Source organism: Neopsephotus bourkii, unplaced genomic scaffold, assembly GCF_033783945.1.
Source record: "Neopsephotus bourkii isolate Nb327-2 ecotype Australia unplaced genomic scaffold, CSIRO-AGI_Nbou_v1 NB_1183, whole genome shotgun sequence".
Lineage (NCBI taxonomy): Eukaryota > Metazoa > Chordata > Aves > Psittaciformes > Psittacidae > Neopsephotus > Neopsephotus bourkii.
The window spans coordinates 3970275-3989176 of NW_026901668.1; the positions used below are offsets into that span (position 1 = coordinate 3970275).

Genomic DNA, 18902 nt, shown 5'->3' on the forward strand with positions numbered 1-18902 from the left:
TCCTTAGTGGCAATGAACTCAGATGTTAACAAACATTTCCAGAGGTCACCAAAGCACTGCAATAATTGCGCTGAAGGTGAGATTCCAGGTTATTTCCTTTTAAACAACTTTGGTTTTTATGTATTTTGGAAGCTGACTGTATTTCTGTACTTGTCTTCAGCTGGGCACTTTCTATTGCCACTTTAACTGAGGCATAAATCTGCGCATACAGTCAACCCCCTCCCACACCTTTCATTGTTTAATATATAATCTGAAGTACTGCCATATGTTTTTGATAGGCAACACATTGGTTTGTACTGCTTTTTTATGTGTTACATGAAAACTTGATTATCTACAGCCATCAGTCCCATTAGAATAGAGGCTGGAGTTTGATTAGACTTTAAATTTTTGTAAATCTACCTGCAAATCAGATCTTGAATTTACAGCACTATCTTGGGTATGACTTAACTAGAAGAATGACTTGTCTTGAATCACAGAATGTCCTTGTTATTAGATCCCAGCAGCTAAGCAGTGGGCTCTGCTACTCTTAGGGACTCTGTTAATTAATGTGGTACTACTCACACTGCAGATGGCAGCACCAAATAGAACTGAAAAAGAAAGAAACAGAGGGAGGGCAAAAATCTGAGCAGTCAGAAACATCAAATTACTTCTCCCTGCCCATTCCCAGCTTTTTCCTGACCCTAGTGCAGTCAATGGGAGTTTTGCCAATTAATTTCAATAGGAGGAGAATCTGGGTTGGATTGAGGTTCCCTGCTTCTGCCCACAGCCACACAGATGCATTCCAGACCACACTCAGGAATTAAAAAAAGGGCAAATTCCCAGTTACTGTGGCAACAGGAGGGATGGTTCTCTGTGTTATCATGTGATTTTGAAATTCAGTAGCTGTTTTGTGCCATGACATGTGTTTCTCTTCTCTGTCAAATTAATGTTTTCTTCCCATGTAGAAGGCCCATGAGGGAAAGAGCATAGAAGAAAACCATCAACACAAACAGCCTTCAGAAGCCTATCCACATTTCCCACCTCACATCTGTCATAATGGCAAAATGATGTTTGCAAACAACAAGGAAAAACTGCCTTAAACATGTACTTCCTCAAACACAGAGAATGAATTCAGCCTGCTCTGTGAATGCCCCTCAACACATGTGAGAGATGGGTGTAATAAACTGCCTCAGAATGCCAAGACCTCTGCTATGGAGAGCATCAGCTAAAGGCTGCACAGATTGACCGACTCTGGCTACATTTATCTTCCTTTCTTACCCTTTCCTCCACTAAAGTCCTTGGTGTTGTAGTCCCTGGACTTATTGACCATTTCATTAAAGGCTGTAAACACCAAATGAGACTTAGGGCAAAGTTTTACAGCTTCAGGAAAGCAGTGGCATATACAAAATATGACTGATGATGCCCTAAGGAGTGGCACAGGCAGTCAAACCAAATTAGGATGCAAGTGAATTTTGGTTCCCTTCCACTTTGTGTTCTCTGTTTTACAGGAGGCAATTCCCATGCTGACAGGCAGGAAGCCCTCTCTACAGACTAAGATGACAGTAAAACCTCCCTCTGCGGCTAAGGACAGAGATTAGAGACATATGTTCTCTGTGTTTGGAATGATTCAGTTTATGTACACTACCTGGGTCAGAGCCCAGATGATGTAAACTGCTGAATCTCCAAGTTTATTTTACATGAGACTCTAGTTTAATAAGTAATTTTTAATTAAACTTCTAAACTTTTCTGGTATTTTTTCTAAAAAACCCCAAAGAAACCAAAAACTCCAAACAACCTTGAAGGGAAAACTGAGGAAGCAAAAACTGATGTGACTTCTTTAAAGTAATAGTGTGAGTTACTGTCAGAGTTCAGGCAGCAGTCCATGTATCCTGAGCCTCAGTACAATATAGCTGATGCAAAAGCAACCCCTGAAGTTTACTCAGCTAAACCAGCAACTTAAGGAGATCTGAACTGCCCCATGCACTTCGGTGACTGTTATCTGAAAGGCACAGTGCTGATACCTTAAATATCAACATTATTTATTAGTTAAACACTGAAAAAAGTGTGTTGGACAGGTAGCAACACTTCTGCGGAGTAACGCTTCAGGAGGTGTACTGGAGACAGGAAGCAGTAAGCTTTGGAGAATATTTGAGAGAAAAACACACTGAAGGTGCATATGAGGCAACTGAGCTCTTTCAGCAAGAGCTAAACACAAGAAGACAAGGAACACATTGGAGCCTTGGCAATGCAAGCTCAGCACTGGTAGTAGGTGAGATTCAAATGTCTTGGGGGCACTCATGCCAAAGGGATTCCTGAGGGATTTACAACTGTGCCATCTGTCTGTTATACTTGGAGCTTATTTTGGAAGAGAATTAATACCATCTTTTTTCCTCAGTTTAACTCTACTGGTGATTGACTGCTGGCATGAGTGCCCAAACGTTCAACACAGTAGATAACACATAAAAAAACCCCAATCAAAACCAACCAAAACACTCTGTCACTTAACTCATGGTACCTTTTCTGTGGTATTATCTCAACCTGAAGGGATTAAGGAAAGGAGCTCTACTTCTTGGTTTGATTTTTTTACAGTGTTCATTCAACCCATTTTCTAGCAGATTTCTCAAGACCCAAGAGCAGTACAACTGCAGTATGATTCAGCTTCAGGAGAACTGGCAGGCCTTGTCAGAGCTGGTTAATAAACTGGTGTACAGTACCCGAGTGAGTTGAGATAGTTCTTCAGAAGGTGTATTCATAGGCAGTAAGAAAGCAAGATGTGGAATCACATGGGTAGGCACAGTAGGGATACCAGGAGTTTTCCATGTGACATACATGACAGATAAGCATATCAACCAATTAAGTGAGGATGACATCTTATTAGAGGATGTTTACAAGCTATTTGGCTTTGCAAATACATTCCCACCTGTTGTGCGAGTAAAGACTGAAATTCAGTAATATCAAAAAATACAACAGAATTTAAGCAATAAACTGCAATTGTGTGAAAGTACATACATCAGCCTTCAGGAAAATATGAATGTGATTTAAGAAATACAGAAGGGCAGAGTGCAAGCTCCACAACTGCTCAGTGAAAGTATGCAACTGGCTTCAGTGGAATGAGGAGTATTGCTCTTTACCTTCTGTACCTAGAGGCTATGTGCTTCCTCACTAGAGGATGTCAGCACAGAGACCCTTTACTTCCATAGTTGGAAAAGCCTGTGGTGGGGAGACACTGGATAATACACCAAAGCTAGAAGTATTAATTTGGCATTCAGAAATGCAGGCCACAAGTGCCAAGAATAATACTGGTATCAATAGCCTGCACTAGATGGAGCACATATGTCAGAAGAACAGGCAAAAAACTTAATGGAGTGACCTGTTTGCTTGGTCTATGCTATTCTCTTGTGCAGAGACTTTTGTTCACATTACTACTGTCCCCAGCACACAGTCAAAATCAGTCCACAGCCTTCCTCTGCATCCTGAGCAATTCCTCTCAACAGAGGCATAATTCTGCTGTTTAGCAGTCTGCACTGCAAACATCTGTTCCGCAACCTGGTCTGTCATGTAACAGAAAAGGATAATGTGACCCAAAGCCATAATGTCACAGAGAACATGTTGTGTACAAGGGACTGGTCAGCAGCCACTGCCCTTAGACCTGACACTTGGAACCAATGGTATTGAAGACTCTCTAGTCACTAATAGTTTGGAAAAGAAATGAATAGCAAGTTAGTTTACTAACAGTATGCAATTCTGTCATTAATAGCCAATTGTGAGAATCTGTAGACAACTTGTTGGATATAAGACGACTAATTTCTACAAATTGTGTCTTAAAAAACTCACATTATTAAACTAATCAGGAAGAACTGAAAGCAAGCTGAAGATACACTGTCTTTCAGTTCTTAAATATCACCACCCAATAAAGAAGCTTGTCAGCTCAAATGGGGGTTGACCTCACCCCACAGCATGTGCAATGAATCTACACCTTGCACATTCCACAACTCTTTTACAAAAGCAGCATTATTTTTGTGTTAATTTAAAAAGAAATCTTCAAATCTGCTAGTAAGCAAGGTAAGTTCTCATCACCTTACCTTACCACTACGGCTACACATTTCTTTAGCAGGCAAGTCTCTAAAGAGGAAATGTGATAAACTTGACCCAATCCACTGAAGCCAAGGGAAAGTCTCCTGGTGACTTCAGTGGAGTTGTGTGCAACCCGTTCCTTTGCCTCCACACTCATATGTCACATAAGTATACTAACCAGAGCCCGATACGGTAGTGTTTTTTTGTTTTATTTTCTTTTTTTTTTTAATATAAGGGATTCTGTCTACAAATTAATGTCGATCATCAGACATCACCTTCTATTTATTTCATGTATTATATGCCTCAGAGGGGCAAATTTTGGCCAAGAAGAATAAATTCATTTCTGAGTGATTACTGAGGTAATGAAGAGGTAATGAAAGTTATGAAGACACCAGCATAAAAATCAAAATAACCTGATTTGGGGAAACTCTGAGCAGGTGACCTTCGTGACTCCTTCAAGCCCGGATACTTCAGTATCATGGGCATAACTTTACGTAAATAAAGTTGGACTTTTTTTCTGAGAGATATTCAATGTCCTGGCAACAATGGGGAACAGTGCTTACTCCCCAAAAGATCATGAGCATCTGATGCATATCTTGCTTTACTCTGTAGGCACAAGTTTCCCATGTCCAACCTTCTTATTAAAATACACATTTCTGTTCTGATCAACTCATGGATTTTGCTTGTTTCATACGAAGGGTGATCACTGGGGAAATGTTTCCTGTCTTCTCTTCCAAAATCAAACTAGGAAAATGCCCATTTCTGTAATGAAAACTAAAAGTACAGGCACTGCCCATGAACTGTGTAACTGTCTACAGGTTCCAAGTCTGACATTTCCAAAGTGCACAACCTGCAATGATAAATGTTTCTGATAGGTATTTCTGAAGTATTACACAGGCTGTACTGGTCAAAGAGGAGAAGGAAGAAGAAAATTCAGTGAAGGTAATGAAATGTGGAGAATCACTGCTTTCTTCAAGCCCTTCCATCTTCAGGATTTCTAATAAGACGAGATAGTTGGTGAATTCTCACTGTGCACAATCTTCTCAACTCCAGAACATAAGAATAAGAGATAATTCCCTTATAAGAAATCTTTGAAAGCTTAATTCCTGCCTGGCAAAACCAAACACAATTTCACTGATTTCAATGACTTTACAGATGGCACACTTACTGTAGAGCAGGGTTGATTTGGCCCTTCTCCCATACAGTAGTACTGCTTTGCCTAGAAACCTTTACTTTCAAAGTAATTAACCATGTGTAAACTGACTGCAACACTGAACTGTGATTAAATAAATGGAGACAGATTTAAATTTTAAAACTTATCTCAATAGTGGACTTTAACAGCAAGTATTGACCTTTTTTTTCTGTCAAATACCAGGAACTCATGTCAGTATGACAGACAAGAAACAGGATCTGCAGACCAATATCAATTATTGTACACATATTTCTCCTTTTCACAGTTTCCAATAGGCATTAAACTGGAATAATGTATAAACATAGTGAGACTCTCAGGAAGAACTTGTTCTTACTTATAAGCCACATCAGCACTACAGCAGGTGGGAACAGGCTCTCTTGCTAAAAGCACAGAAGGGGAGAGACAGAAGAAAATTGCTTACTGTTTCGAGGCTTCTCCTCATCCATGCCTTCATCTTCGTTTTCTGGGTCAATATCTTCTGCTTGAGTTATCCAGTCTAAGTATCCTTTCAAATCCTCTTCTAGCTGTTGTTTTTCCCGTAACTTCTGGAAATCACCCCGAGCTTTAGCCTTCTCTCTTTCTTTGGAAAACTCCCTAGCAATAGGGAGGAAGGGGCAGGACATAGGCAGAGGGAAGGAAGAAATTGAAAAACTGTGTGTTAGACTGATTTCCCCTAAAAAGTCTCCACATCCTGTATAGCACACCCAGCTTTCTCTATTCTTTAAAGACAGACATATGAAGGGAGTATCCTCGCTAGATACATATATAAAATAGAGTGTCCACATTTTAATCAATGATTAAGGAAAAACGTATACCTGGTTTTAATCCTTTGATTCTCAACATCTGATTGACAATTCAGACAAAACACATATGTAACATTTATGTACAAACTTATATACTTTCTAATATTCTTTACCACTTCATATTCTCCAACAGTTATCCATAAATATCTATATGAATAATGGTTAATTTAAGTCAATGATGAACTGTCTGACAATAATCTGACATCTGGAGAGTGATACGGTGGCTCAAATTTTTAGCCAGGTTTCAATCTATCTTTCAGTTTTATATGTAATCACAACTAAATTGGACTAATTGTAAATGTAATTAACAGTACTCACAATTCTGTACACATTTAATTATGTGCAATTTCAACCACAGTCCCGAATAATATGTTTAAGAACTCAGACCTCAACGTTTTATTGCAGAATTTCGGTATTCAGGGCTGCTTTCTGACATGAAATATATTTTTTAAATATCAACCTGGGTAAACAAATATGATAACTTATAGGTAGACAAAACTAATAGATTCTACCAGAAAGTGAACGAGGGTAGACTTTGATAGTTTTATGAACGACCACTACTGGGAATACAGTTTAATATACAGAGTATAAGAACAAGAATTTCATGTTGCTTAGTTATGAACCTGGGTGCTTGCTTTGTCTTCTTTTTGGCTGTGGTGCTGTTTCTTCCTCTGTTTCAGAGACACCCATACTGCATGATTTCTTTTCTAGAAATGCTGACCTACTTCTCTGTAGAGACTCTCCTGTGGTTCTAAACCAGGTTTTCATGCTTGTATTTTAAAAAGTAAGCTCAATGACTCTGAAATGTTCTGGACCAAAAGTACTTAAGCCTTAAGTTTTGTATCTGCTGAAGCAGATCACTATATAAGGCACACACAGCAGATAACATGGCCTGCTGTTTCTAGAAATGAGAGATACAGTCATTTTTTTCCAATGTATTATCCATTGCCATTGCTGATGACTGTCAGCGTCAAATGAATAAAACCCCTAAAATGTTCACCTATATTTTTCTTAGGTTTGCTCCTGCAAAAACAAATAGAAAATGTAACAATTACTTTGGTGGAATAATATTAGGATGATGAAAATCTTACCCAAAATGTTAATGAATGCCATGTGAAGTGTCCTCAAGCAACTGAGATAGACATGATTTTCTAACAGTGCTGGTGAAGTACTTCCCTCCTGAAAGATTTCCATTGATGTCACAGGCTTTGGATCATGCTTTCAACATTATGAGTTGTGCACAAAATCAGCAGTGCAGCAGAACAAAAGTAGAATGATTCCTTCACTGCAAGCCAAAGAATGTGACAAAGTATGGCTATGTGACCTTCACCCCTGTCACACTGCTGAGAGTTTAGCCTGTCCCCATGGGACTGCAATAATGAAGGTGGAAATGAGGAAGAGAATTGTTGGATCACAGTCCACCCTGGGACCAAACTTAGCCACAAGGCAGACTCAGTTATTGCAAGCATGGCAAGGATGTAAAAATAATCAAATTTTCTCATGCTGGGAGTGATATTTTACTACTTAAAATCTAAAACTAACAACCCCTTAAAATACGGCCTGGTTGGAAGGGGTTTTGAGCAACCTGGTCTAGTGAAAGGTGTCCTTGCCCACGGGCAGAGGTTGGAACTGGATACCTTTAAGGTCCCTTCCAATCCAAACCATTCTGTGATCCTAAGCTTTTACAAATAATAATAAAAACTGTACAAAGAATTTTTGAAAAATTCAATCAACAGCAGTTATATTTTCTGCTTCAGTAACATCTTTCCTCTGGATCTGACACAGTGCCATATCCAAATTAATGAATTAACTCTCAAAAAAAGGACTGGAAAAAGTTTATATTACTAAGCCTATCTGATAAATCCCAGTATTTCAATTGTTGACTCCTAAACTGGTATTTCACAGCCTAAGACAAATGGATACAATTTTGAAAGGGGCTGAGCTTTCAGCTGCAATTGAGAACCATTTATATTTGCATGGATATAACTTGGAATGGGCTGTTGTAGAAACAAAAGTGGAAAACATCACCCAACAGCCCAACTTACAGAAACTGAAATTCTTACTGTGCACTGAAGCAAACATTTGTCAGATGCACCTAAGCTGCATGCCTGTCTGGGTCTTTTCAGTCCCCTCTTACTGTCTCTCTCAAATGGGACTCAGTCTGGGGAGAGATCTGACTAAATCAATGGGAGATTTTAACGTGATGTCTTTACACTGACCATCTGCATAAGAGTGAATTTGTTACACAGCTTTTGAATGGCACAACTGAACATACTGTGATTGCCTAGTCTAAACAATCTGCAATTGCATGTTTTTCCTTTGGACAATGTATGATACTCCATGGATGACCCTCCAAAGGAAACTTATTTAAATTACCTTAATTTCTATGCTTTACTAACATTAAACCGTTGAGAACAATTGTCTCAGGAAATCGCTAATGGAATTCAAACCACTTCCCATGTGGAATGCCAGCCTGTACTCAGACAAATGTTATTCATGATCAAGAATTACTATAAGTGGTAATTTACCATCCCATGTGAAATGAGCTGGTAACCTCAGTCCAGTTCCTACTGCAGGCAGGTGTGCACATTACCTTTGCCACCATCACAGTTGGCAATAAATGGTCATTGTTTGCAGTTTCAGCATGGAGGCCAAGGACCAAGTAAGCTTTCTGATGGAAGTGCCATCTTGAGTCTGGAGGTGGCCTTCTTAAAAAAGATTGCACTATCATGTCAGGGTTACGTTGACAAAAGGGTTGTAGAAATACTGAGCAATCTGTCTTTTTTTCAGTGAAGAAGAGAACATCAGTTTAAGAGTCAGTGCATCTGGTTGTTTTTACCAGAATTCAGTTTGCTTCATTTCTCCCAGAAATTATAACATACATCTGCCAATGGGAATAACAAAAAGCAGAGCATTCTGGAGAGATGTTTTCTCTGTGTGAGGTTAGAGTGGGTCACTATCATAAATCTAAACACCCAGCTCTTTATACTGTTCTGTTCCAGAAGACAATTTCTCTTGCCCATCCTAATGATTGAATGTAAGTAATTCTTGTCTATATCTGATCTCAGTATCATTTCTCACATTTAGAGGAATGAAAGAAAGTGAGCAAACCAGCAGAATTCTAGCACTTCAAAACTCTTGCTTACTAATAAAGGTGTAGTACAAGACCTCAAGCCTCATTCACCCTGAGAAGTACACCAAGGCATGGGAAGGGTTGGAAGAGAGGACAGAAGACCAGGGAAAAGTCCTGAAACATCACAAAAAAAAAAAAAAAATGCTCCAGAAGGAGCTAAAACCATATCCAGCCTCCCATTTACTCTGACCTCTTCCTTGGCACTAAGAACATCAAAAGCAGCCAACTAGGTTTTCCAGGATCCTCTCAAAGCAGAAGAAAAGGCTGTTCTCCAGCCCTTCATTTGCCTTAGGCAGCTGCTTATTTGGCCTGTGTCCTGGGATTTGGATCACTGCTAGACAAAATATAAAAGAAATGTGAATTTATACGCTTAGGTGTGCAGCCATTATTTTTCCCCAGTAATTGACTGAAACAGACAACACGTGATCAAGAGACCTCTAAGAGGGGCTTCACTGCTCATAGCAATGATGTGGAATCCTTTATCGTGGGCTTGGGGAGGTCTATTGTGTGATTTGGTGATCGGGTATTTCCTTTGGAATACATGAATTTTATATTACGCTCAGTCAAGAGAGGAAAAGGATCATAGCTCCATACATGAATACTCTGTCATACTATTTAGCTTAGCATGTGTGACTGGTAAATTTATCAGAAGGACCATGAATGGATGACATACCTGAGGAAAAACAAATTACAAATGAGTTCAAATGAGTTCTTTAAGCAGAGCAGAACTCAGCATGTGATTTCTCAGGTTCAATCAAGGTGTCTTTGTGAGTACAATTAATTACACTTACGCATTCAGACGTGATTACAAAAACTAAGCTAATCTGTCATTGACGAAGTCTACATGACATGCTTGGTGAGGTTCCTGAAATAGATAAATAGGAAGAAATCAGAGATGCCCAGAATAGATAAAAAAAAGATGCCTGAGAATGCTGCTTTCTATCTAACACAGGACAGGTGGATCAGCTAATAGCAATCTGATCTACTGGATCAGACTAACAGCGAGTTTAAAAAAAAGCTGAACCTGCAAAGTGAACACACTTCGCAGCTCAGCAGAATTTAGAACTGCTTTAGAAAGTTAATTGTTTAAGAACTGCTTATTTAGCCCAAATAAAATTTAGAACATTTCTCCCATAATTTCTGTGGGTTTTTTTTTCACGGATGCAAACTCTTTTTACTTTTTCTCCAGTTGGGAGAAAATTTTACAGAAACAGTGCAGCTGTCATAACACTGTGAACACAGCCAGAAAAGAGTGACTCACATCTTAAACAAGGTGAATTTCATCTTTGATTTCAGTTCTCTCTACAGATTGTTTCCATCTTTTACCACTAACTGCGGTGGTCTACCTGCAGTATGTCAGGAAGTAGAAGATCCAGGCCCCAAAACACTTTCTTGAGTTGAAAAACAAGAGAGAGAAAATTCAGTTTTCAATTAAGTACAGAGACAAATCCAAGTGTAGGTAAGGTGGATTAGCAGTGCTCCAACAGCATGCACTCCTCAGGGCTGGGCTCACAGGCACTGTTTATCCAATCAGATACTATATAATCTTCAGCTACTGTCTTATATGGTCTTTGAATGCACCCCTGATACAACTGATCATTTTCCCTCTGTCAGCTGGTTATCATCCTCCACTTCTGCTGACATCCTTACTCGCTGATCAGAGAATCCACTGGGAGAAATGCTTTAAAACTGTACCCAGAGTATCACTCTCCAGACTATCCAAAACCAGACTATTGCCTGACACTTCATTACTGGGTTGTTTTTTTCCCCCACTCCCATTACTGCTTGGAAACCCTTCTCTTCGCAGCAGCTGTCTTAGCGGCATGTCTCCTTCAGTGGAGTAATGAAGATAGTAGTAATACCTCTTGTAGTTCTGCTATTACCTGTCTCTTTGGAGGATGGCCAACAGTGGATCATCTTCTCCAGTCCCACTACTGCCCTTCTTATGCTGTTGGCCAAGTACCAAGGATATAATTTTTGTGAGGCATCAAGTCCTCTCTTGCTCAGACATCATTTTCCCTCTCTTATGATCAAAAGACAAGGGACTTATGGGCTGCCCACTCAGGCAGCAGGTACAGGCTCTGACAAATTCATTTAGAGCTTGTTAAAGGAGGCAGGATGTTGGAAACAAAGAGGAAGAGGATGCATAAAAGTCCTCATACCATATTTATCCATGTACATAGAATGCCTCTAGACACCCAGTCATGCCCAAATATGGAATTAGAGGCCTAATTCTAGGAGATCTTTTTATAAAAATCTTATGAGGGATGTTTTCTGGCTTGATTCCTCTCATTTATGTGGCTCCCCAGGGGCGGTAAAGTTTGTAATTACTGGGGACAATATCAATTGTTTTTAATCAAAACTACTAAAATGGTGTTTTGCAGTGAGGGTTATACTGCAGAACTGAAATACAGCTAAGTGTCTACATCTCTTAGGAATGCTTAAACAGTAGAAGGACTTCTCCTTCTTCTCTGCTTATCCTTAGAACAGGTCAGAGGGAAATGATCTTTTCTCCCTGCATCATGCTAGGCTTGTAACTGCACAATAGAGAAGATGTGCTTAATTGAAGAAGTGTGTCAAAGACACTCTCCAGAGGAAACAGTCTCCCATTAGGCTGTGCTTTAGAAGTACTAAGCAATGTGAACATTCCTCATGTGAGAAGATATAATTTGGCAGGAATCTCATCCCACAAATGCAAAGGGATTTGTCTCATGCTCTCATTCCTCCTTCAGTCCCACTGACTTTCTAGAAATTTAACTATAATCCCCTTTGGTGAATGTTGTGCTTCACCTGCAGGGGAGCATAGATTTGTCCTCTTCCCACAAAGTACAGGTAGAGGTTTTAGGTAGAGGAGCATGTTACAGGCAAAGAGTTGTCTTGTATCCATTCAATTTAGTCAAAAGACTCCTTCCATGCCAGTAGGAATGCCATATTTTGCTACTGGTGCAGCAGCACCCTAGGCCTTCTATTAAGGTTCCTGAGATAGACCTGCCGCTGCCCCTTGTTTTGGTAATCAGAGAGTTGGAATAGAAATACAAATTTAAAAAAATAAACAATAATAAAATGTTTTCCTCGTACTGCTTACCCGCTAAGTACACCGAGAACCAAGTTAAGTACAAAAAATGACCCTATGATGATTAGTGTAACAAAATAGATCCAGGGCCAGTCCCTTCCTATGGCATCATTGACCTGGAAGAGTGGAATGATAATTAGTGAGACAAGCTCAGATTCTGAGCACTGCAAGGCTCCAGCCAAAGAGATCCCAAGTCACCAGCAGTTAAGATATTCAATAGTCAGTTTTCTGGAAGTTTATGACAGGTTGACATTAAAGCAATTTTGAATGCCCTGAGATTGAATTTCTTTGCCAGAGATTAACACCTCTTTTTTTACCTGTATTGTTATTTGTAATGTTTGAACATTTTGTCAAAATACTTGAGAGCTGATGTGAAGCTTCCTTGGATTCAGATTTTTAATCCCCCTGAAAGAATCCTGGTGACAGGGAAGAGCCCTTATTATGGAGTCTTGCCCTGTAGCATTGGAAAAAGGACACCAAAACTGTCAGCTTACCCGCTCAACACACCAAGAACCAGATTTAGAACGAAAAAGGATCCAAAGATGACCAGACTGACAAAATACACCCATGGTAACTCATAGCCCATAGCGTCCTGCATCTGGAAAGACGAAGGAAAGTTAGAAGACAGAGAGGGAAAGCAGAAATGATTAGGCAAAGGAACAGAGGGAAAGATTTGTAAACAGAGCCTGTGGTTGGTTTACACATAATCATAGCATGTGTTTCTGTATGTTCTCTCTGATGTGAGCCCTCCTTTGATTGCGTTTTTCCTCTAGCTGTTTCCTCTCAGGCAGTGATTAATATAGGCTGAGACATAACCACGTACCATACTGGCTCTTTTTTAGAAGTCTAGACTGTCACTTTCTGGAGTTTTCTTACAACGCCACAAGGGTCCATCTGATGATTTCTAAACTTCTAATCACTGCACATTCATATGCTATTTGGTGCCAGTGAAAACACTGCTAGGTTTTGGTAAGCATGGCCACAGCATGTTGTCAAATCACGTTTACTCCCCATGTACCTCAGAGGGAGCATGTGGTAACTGTGGGCAAACTTCCCTGACAATGCTCAGGTAATCTTCACAGCTTACCACACTGAGGACAGTAGCCGTATGCTTTTCAGGAAGGACCTTTCAAGGCTCACCTTATTTTAACCTGGTCAAGCATTTTCTAAAGCCTTCTCACATTCCAAAGCCTCTCACAACCTTTCTTTATCTTCTTAAAGGATGAATCTTTCCTTCAAAATTTGATTCTTACACAACTGAATACTTAGAGAAATTGAGACTGTAAACTGAATCACAAGAGCATAGGTCTGGCTTTTACAGTACTACAAGCACCTGCAAATGAATCGGGCAGACTACTGCTTTAGCGCCAGATTCTATACCATGTGTAGAGCAACTCAATCACATAATAAGATACTGCATATACTCTAAAAGTATCTGCACATAAACACAATTTAACTTGAAGTCTTCTTCGAAGTTCAACATTTTGGAAAGTTGCTAGACACCTTAATAGAATCTCACTTGCATGACAGTATCAAAATATCAGAGTCCTTTCTTCCCCACTTTTCATAAACTCTCATATCCTGAGCCAGACGTAGCATCATTAAAGAAACAAATTGTGCTTAACATTTCCAGGAGCACTAATATGATTGATAAACATAAATTGCAGACTGGCAAGTACCTAAAGGCATAAAGCATCCTAGTTCCTTTGTCTTCCATGCTTTTGAAAATTTTATTGTGTGCTGTCCTCTTCTATGCAACCTAAGCATTTGTTGTGATCACAGAAGAAATATTCTTCCATACATGGGCACTGAGACACACTTCAGGGGAAGTGATCTGACTCAAGATTCGTAACAACTCAGGAAAGTAATTTCAGACCTTCAGTAAGACAAGGCAGGAGAATAACACTAATATAAGCAGTTCTTTGTGGATGAAAGCCCATTATCCATTTTTATTTCGAAGTACAGTCACTAAAGTCCTTGTCTGGCAAGAGTCCACAGTCAATGGGCTGATCCAGAGCTCTACCTCAGGGCTCTTTCAGCTGCAACTGAAGTAGAGTCTTTAAAAAATAAACTAAAAATCTGACTGTATGAAAACAGTTCATCAGGTCTTTCACCACAGTATTAATACGATTGGTGGTCAGAAGAAAGTACCTGAACATCTAACGTTCCCTAAGCATATTAACTAGCTTCCCTTTTAACACTTTTGTTCAGTTAGTGTACAAATAATAATAAATATTCTTTACGTTTGCAAACCACACTTCATCCCACACGACCAAAAAGTAGACACCTCTGGTGTGAAACACATCAGCGATCAGTGCTTTAGAGAGAACAAAACATTGTGGCATATAAAGATGGAAGCAAACATTCACCTGAAATCACAATGGAAAAATCAGGCAGGCAAAATGTAACTGACAAAGCTGGAATTAAGTAAAGAAATGAGACTTAATATTCTCTCTCTTCTACAAAGAACATGACTATCTATATAAAGCAATCCATGCAAACAATGAGTATGGATGATACTGAAAAACTGCCATAAGAATTTACCAATGCAGGCACAATGATGACTCGACTTCCCTCTAATTATGATAGATGGTGATTAAAAAGCCTTATCTACCAGGCATTTATCTTTAGACAGGTTTTTTCTTTCTGTCAGCTGGGAAAGTTACCTGGAAAAGTAAAACTTAAAGCTGTGGTACAAGTGACTCCTAAATAGCAAACACCAGGGTGCTGGGTACAGAATTCAGGTGCATGTCAGGGTGCCTTTTGTGCTACTCTGGTATGAAGAAGTTTCCAGATGGCAAGAAGCTTGCACTGTGGCCTGGTAAAGTATAGAATCAGCATATAGTGTACTCTGGTTATTCCCAATGCCTGCACAATTGCGTAACAACTGTACCAGCTAGCATCAGCACAAATGAATCCTGAAAAGTAGACCTTCATTCTGGCACAGCAGAGTATTTGGGACTTCTCAGACTGAACATTTAGGAGGTCAGCTTTCCATCTCCTTTTTATTGCCCGGTTGTATATGTAACAGAGGAGCTGAGAAGCAGAGACAGTGACAGCTTCTCAAGTGTGGAGAAACCATCAGTATGTGGCAGTCTGTTTCTCTGTTGCTGTACTCCCTATGTTTGGTATGTTGGGTGCTCTCATGTCTTACTTTCTTTAGTAGAAGTTGAGATTATTCTATACATTGTGGGACTGAGCCACAGATGACAGAAATGTATATGTTGATATAGCATTAGGTATTTGGTAAATTATATTTAAAACCCCCTTTGGTAAAGAGATTATACTCTTTGAGCTTACTATTTGCTCTTGAAAAACATCTACAGGAGAAATGCAGAAATACAGGCTGCTTGGTAGAAGTCTGGTGTTGAGGGGAAGAGATAGACTTACTCAGAACAGTAACAGCAATATATCAACATTTAAGAAACATAGAATTCTTGTCTGAGATTGTATCCTTCCCAATACCTGGAAATGTTTCCTCCAGAATGAACGTACCCTAGAAGCCCAGGGTAGACTGTTCTCAACAGCACAATGCTCCTATACAGTTATCAGTAAAAACCTTGCACCTGTGTTCAAATGAAACTGCACCCTGGAAACTTCTCATAATTCTGTGAATATATAGCTATTAATCATGTGTGTATGAATACACGTCTTGACATGAAAGCCTCCAGCTGCAGTCAACAAGTGTAACTTTGGTGGCAGAGTTGTTTTTATCTATTTATGCTGTTGAAGTGAAGAAACTGCAGAAGGTCATGACAAGATCAGAAGGAGTATTCCCATTTGTACACTACAGACTGCAGAAAATAGGTCTGCAAAATGTTTTTTTGCACTGTTGTCTACAATGAACAGAAATTGGTTTGGTTATAGGTTACCTCTCTAGGAAGGACAGTGCAACTCAGGACGCACAGTTCATCTCCCTGGTCACTGAGTGCATTTCTTCTCCCTGAGTGTTTACTATTAAACATATGAACCCCTACAGACAAGGTGGATTATCTTCTAAATTTATAACTCTGAACAAAGACTGTCAGCCAGCATAGGTCTAAATTATAATATTCTAGCTGCAATAGTCGAGGTGACTGCAACCTGATTAGGCACATATAGTACAATTCTTAGGTCAGCTGGAAGCACAGCATCAGTGGGAATCTGCAAATTGCCATTTAAAGAAATAATTCTGCTTTCTGAGTCAAACTGCCTGACCTTACACAGTTCACATCTTAACACTCACACCTCACTACTCTCAAGAGTGAGAAAATTGGTACATTTCTAAACATTAAAGCATCATCCATCAGAAACCTCAGAGATAATGATTTTAGTTCCTTTCTCATGATTTGCTACATACCCTCCCTGCCACCATGGGGACATCATTTTGACTCACCATGCTTCAGCTTTCCAATCTGCAAAGTGGGATACAACCTTGCCTCACTAGGTCAAAGAAACCACTCATCATCATGACTAAAAGAGGGTATTTCAGCATATTTGAGGTCTGATGGACCTTGTGTACTGGGGAAGAGCTTTACCTTTGCCAATAATCTTTAATTGCTACCATGACTATGGCATTTCAACATCCAGTAGAAGGCTTATCTCTCAATGATACAAATAATCTCCTAGAAATAACACCAGGATTTTTAATTATGAAGTTGGCTGATCACAATTACAACCAGTAGTTTCAGTAGGGGCCAAAGAATGAGTCCATTTATAAATAGACTTTTGTGCCTACACCTTCTGGTTCTTCAGAAGACACAGGTGAAAGTCACTGATAAAGCCACAGGAGATATGCATGCTTTACTTGTTTACAAGTTTGGGTTTTGTTTTTCCCCAGGAATAGCAGTCTGACACATTTTGCAAGTATCTCATTCATTACACAGGCATCATACTTCAAATCAAATATCAGAGGCATATTATCTATTAAAATCATGGCTGAGCATCACCAAGCACGTACTGGAGGTCTTCAGGTCACTTAATGGGAGGGGTAGACACAATTCACTAAATTCTGCTGACTTTACAGTTCACACACCCACACCCTGACACTTTGTACCAAATGTCTTTCATAAATAACTGAAAGTTACAGGAAAAGTTTAATGCACCACAGAAGAGCAGTTGCCACTGGAAACCAGCAACCTGGAAAGTTTGTCTTGTTTAGTGCACCGTACTGGAGAGCTGCAGCATCATGGCAACTAAGTTAGTTAGGACACCAGGGCTACAGTCCTATTTCATGAATAAATTGCTAATTGATTTCTAATGAATATAGAATGTCATGATAGTGTTTTTCAAATGTAGGTCAAGTGCTTCAAGTATTCTATAATGAAGTATATAACCTTTCACAGAGTAACAATAATTGAGAGAAGGGGAGTACTCAATAAAATTAAAGGGCAGTAAATTTGGAAATCTTGTGTAGAAATGCTATTTTATGCAGCCTATCTGAGGAATTGCTGCCTCAGGAAATGATCTCACCAAATATAACAGCTATGGGCAATAGTAAGATTTCTAGTTTAAATGAAATCTTTCTTGTAACAATATAAAATTGGAGAATATTGGGAGCAGGAGATTTTCGAAAGGAAAGGTAACAATTGTCGCTGAACATATCTTCCTGCTTCAAGCCTTCATTTTGAAAATCATCTTTTTCAGGAAAAGTACCTTCATAACTTTAAGGATGTGTAGAAGTGATTTCCTCAGCTTAGATAAAAGATTTAATGGTAGCCTCGCAGGAATGGCTCCGTGGATACATAAAGGGCCATGCATATACTAATGTGAGATTTAGATATTTATCACTGACCAATTACAAAGTAAAGAGGTTTGGATTAAAACATAAATTTTCCTTTTCCGTTCCCTCGTTCCTTCTCTTCCCATGAATATCTGGGTGAATGCATTTCATTCACACATATGCTCATGGAACTAAGCTTAAACAACACTAGAAACATTTTTTATAGAATGGGAAACTGTTTTGCACTGTGAGGGAAAAATGTTTTCCTCACAATTTTTTAGTCAGAACTCAGGTACAAACCCAACTGGAATAAACAGAGGATCATAGAATCATAAAATCATAGGATAGTTAGGGTTGGAAAGCAACCCTTCTATTGTTTCTTTCATTTCTGTTATATCTTTATGCTGCTTTCATGATAAACTCTGCTTTGTTTCTGAAACTTTACAGATTGACTAAAATGCTTTGCATTCATACAAGTCAGTGAACAAAACAGATCTCATAATATCAGTGTAACACTTCAGGGATAACTAAGATGGGGTGAATTTCCCAGAAGGTGCCTGGATAAATTTGTCCAGTGAAGAAGCAACACTTTGAAAGATTTATTTTTTTACCTTTCCTCATGCTAGATATATTACAACAGCAGAAACAGCTGATGAACAAAATATTCATCCTGAATGGGAAAAAGGATATTGCTGGCAGTTCCCAAGAACATCCAATTAACAACTGTAACTGGCAGTAGCATGATTTTTGAGGCTAATCTGCAAATAAAAAATAAACTATTTGTTCAATCAAACATTTTCCTCTGGTTAACTTCCCAACTGCACAGCTGATTTGGGCTTAAGAACACCTTGGCTTTGCAGTACTTGCAGTCTTTGCCTTGAAAGCTTTTGCTAGTAGCCAGAGCAGGCAGAGGATTTGTGATGTGAAGGTTTGACTCCTTGCTTTCC

The 18902-nt window shown here is 39.2% G+C and overlaps 1 protein-coding gene across 1 annotated transcript in view; it reads right to left on the reverse strand.

The window, feature by feature from the left end:
- CACNA1C (calcium voltage-gated channel subunit alpha1 C) overlaps positions 1-18902 on the reverse strand; it is a 484424-nt gene that overhangs the window by 139173 nt on the left and 326349 nt on the right. The window contains exons 8-9 of the mRNA XM_061364015.1: positions 12267-12370; positions 5667-5839 (exon numbers count right to left, since the gene is read on the reverse strand). Coding sequence (XP_061219999.1) covers positions 5667-5839; positions 12267-12370 — 277 coding nt within the window. The remainder of the gene's footprint in view (positions 1-5666; positions 5840-12266; positions 12371-18902) is intronic.